The sequence below is a fragment of the Cebus imitator genome, unplaced genomic scaffold, assembly GCF_001604975.1.
Source record: "Cebus imitator isolate Cc_AM_T3 unplaced genomic scaffold, Cebus_imitator-1.0 Scaffold2845, whole genome shotgun sequence".
Lineage (NCBI taxonomy): Eukaryota > Metazoa > Chordata > Mammalia > Primates > Cebidae > Cebus > Cebus imitator.
In genome coordinates this window covers 2,990-5,438 of record NW_016110160.1, presented here as the reverse complement: position 1 = coordinate 5,438, position 2,449 = coordinate 2,990, and the positions used below count along the sequence as shown (strand labels likewise).

The following is a 2,449-nucleotide window of genomic DNA, read 5'->3' as shown; positions in this document are numbered from 1 at the left end:
ATGTAGCTCTTCCGGGTTCCTGATCCCAAAAAGTGCTTAATCTCATTCTCTGAGATAGAAACCTAAAGAGAAGAGCCGAGAGACGCGTCTGGGGCGGCGACTCCTGTTGTGGTTGAAAGGTACTCAGGAAATTCTGGTGACTCTGGAGGCTGAGAATTCACTTGCAAATGCCAATAACCGAGAGCGCCCGCGACGGGCGGTTCCATGGTGTAATGGTGAGCACTCTGGACTCTGAATCCAGCGATCCGAGTTCAAGTCTCGGTGGGACCTTGTCGTTTGCTGTCGAGAGAAGCTGGCCTTTTACACTGGAGCCGGAAACTGCCCCCTCAAAGATAAAGTGAAAGGGGTGTGGATTCCGTTTGCGCTTTGTTCCAAGTCCTGGGTCAGAGGAGGGAAAGGCAAAGATAAAGGGGTGTGGATTCCGTTTGCCCTTTGTTCCAAGTCCTGGGTCAGAGGAGGGAAAGGTTCCGGTCCCCGGACGGCTCCCTGCAGGGTGCTGGCTGCTGCAAGTCCCTGCGTCCCTCCTGCTCCCGCCTCACAATGCGTCCCCGGTCATGTCACTTGAGCTCTCGTATCCCCTCCTCAGGGGACCGGGTCCCAAAAACTGGGTTCTCACAGTGGCCTGGTCCACAGGGAAATTGCCGAAACATCCAGTTGGAGTCACCAAGCCTGGAGGGTCCCCGTCCTAGCGGTCCTCCTGGCCCCATGCAGTCGAAGGGCCAGAGCCCACAGCCAGAGCCCCAGCAACCCAGGAAGCCCCCACCCCGTGACCCTGGGTTTTGGGGTGAGAGATCTCCACTAAAATGGCTGCCGCCCCTCAATCCTAGACCGGGAGACGCCTTTCACCCAGATAATCTCGTAATGGCACCTATTGTCTCTTTGGTAAGGAATGGGGGCATGAAATTTTGATGGGGTTAGCTCAGTCAGTCACTGGTGATTGTGTCTGGGTGTAGGGTCGATGGCTGGAGACCTAACTTAGGAGTAATACTGTTTTATTCAGATGGCCCGTCCTATTCCGAATATTAATTTACTCTGTTCTTCATATTCAGATTTTATGCCGAATTTCTAGCTCCTACGTCTCTACTGCGGGATCTTTGTCGCTGTTTCACTAAGCTTTGGAACCTGAGTCTGGAAATCTCATTCTTTGGTCCCAAGATCTCAGCTGGAAAGAGAAATCCGCGCAGTGGCCTCTTAAGCTCGCGGGCTGGGAGTCCTGGTCCTGATCCTCCGCAGCCTGGAAGGAGCTCCCGCAGGGCCGCAGGGAAGAGGAGGCTGAGCAGCCCAGAGGGATGAGTGTCGGACGCTGGGGCTCCCCCTCGACGGCCAGGACCCGGCCCCAAGGAGAAGACGACGCCTTAGGACCAGACAGATGCAAAAATGTTTTCTTCTGCCCTGCAGAACACTTTGGATGAGGCTCGTGAGTGGGTGTTGAGAGCGAGCTAAGATGTCCCTCCAGGCGCCCAGGACCATCACTCTGATTTTCATATTTTGAAGATATGAGAATTTTCAGCAGTTACAAAGGACGGAAAAACACAACAGTCCTTGAGGGGGTCAGTTTGGAGGGTGTGGGGAGGTGTGATGGGGGGTGGGAGAGAGGTGCCTTGTCGGCTCCCTGGAGTGGACCGGCAGGAGGGAAAACACACACTCCTTTTCCCCTTCGGGCTGGACTGAAGGGCCTGGGATGGAAAATTGCACAGCCAAAGTGTAGCACGTGCATTGAAAGTTGTTATCCCTAGAGAGAAGGGCGGTCTAAATAATTCCTTATATATGATGAAACTCTGGGAGTACACATGGGGACTGCTGTTTTACTAAACAAATTTTCAAGTGTACATAACTTTGATGAAGCATCCTAAATAAATTTTTTTTGGCCGTATATTTTTGTGTATATATTTACGTACACATGTATATTTCCATTCATTGTATTTTGAATATAAATTTGTATACAGTCATGTTAATCCCTCTTTTCATTTAAGGATTTAAGTTTGATATAATGCACAAAACATGTCCCCACTGTATGACTACAGAAATGTTGGCAAAAGGAAATTGAGAGGAAATGGTAGGCAAGCACTACCCAGTTTTGGCCAGAAGATGGAGAAAAAAAATGGCTTCTCACAAAATGTTAAAAATGTGACTTGTTATATCGTCTTTCCACAGTAATTTGAGCAGAAATTAGCAAAATCAGAAATGTACAAATACCTTGATCTGGCAATTCCGTTTCCAGATATCTCCGGAGCAGTAGATGGGGGATGCCTGACAGATCTATGTGTCAGTCTGATCCCTGCAGTTGTGTTTGTAATAATACACATTGGAGCAATTTCATGGCCATCAGGTAGAGAAGGTTTGAAGAATGATCCACTTGTATCAAGAAGGGTGTATAAAAGATCAAAGCCTGATGGAAATACTGGAGGCAACGGTGCTGATGGGAGCTCATGTATATTGAACAATTACT

The 2,449-nt window shown here is 49.2% G+C and overlaps 1 protein-coding gene and 1 non-coding gene across 3 annotated transcripts; both read left to right on the top strand.

The window, feature by feature from the left end:
• The first annotated feature begins 131 nt into the window (after positions 1-131).
• Positions 132-1,737, top strand: LOC108299208 (formin-like protein 16). Of its 2 annotated transcripts, XM_017521543.2 has the most exons (3): positions 132-215; positions 634-882; positions 1,155-1,482. In XM_017521543.2, the coding sequence occupies exons 1-3, from the start codon at positions 168-170 to the stop codon at positions 1,221-1,223; spliced, it is 366 nt and encodes a 121-aa protein (XP_017377032.1). In that variant the 5' UTR covers positions 132-167; the 3' UTR covers positions 1,224-1,482. The 2 variants fall into 2 exon arrangements, 1 of the variants encoding a protein (XP_017377032.1); XR_001822852.2 differs by lacking the exon at positions 634-882 and having other exon boundaries at positions 1,050-1,737.
• Positions 199-270, top strand: TRNAQ-CUG. Its single transcript has one exon. It is a non-coding gene; the product is annotated as a tRNA-Gln (tRNA).
• Positions 1,738-2,449: the final 712 nt, after the last annotated feature.

Excerpts from the sequence above, each read along its gene's own strand:
- LOC108299208 (XM_017521543.2), top strand. The coding sequence starts at position 168 with ATGCCAATAACCGAGAGCGCCCGCGACGGGCGGTTCCATGGTGTAATG. Across the intron at positions 216-633 it reads GGCGGTTCCATGGTGTAATG|GGAAATTGCCGAAACATCCA; the intron begins GTGAGCACTCTG and ends CCTGGTCCACAG. Across the intron at positions 883-1,154 it reads TGGCACCTATTGTCTCTTTG|GATCTCAGCTGGAAAGAGAA; the intron begins GTAAGGAATGGG and ends CTTTGGTCCCAA.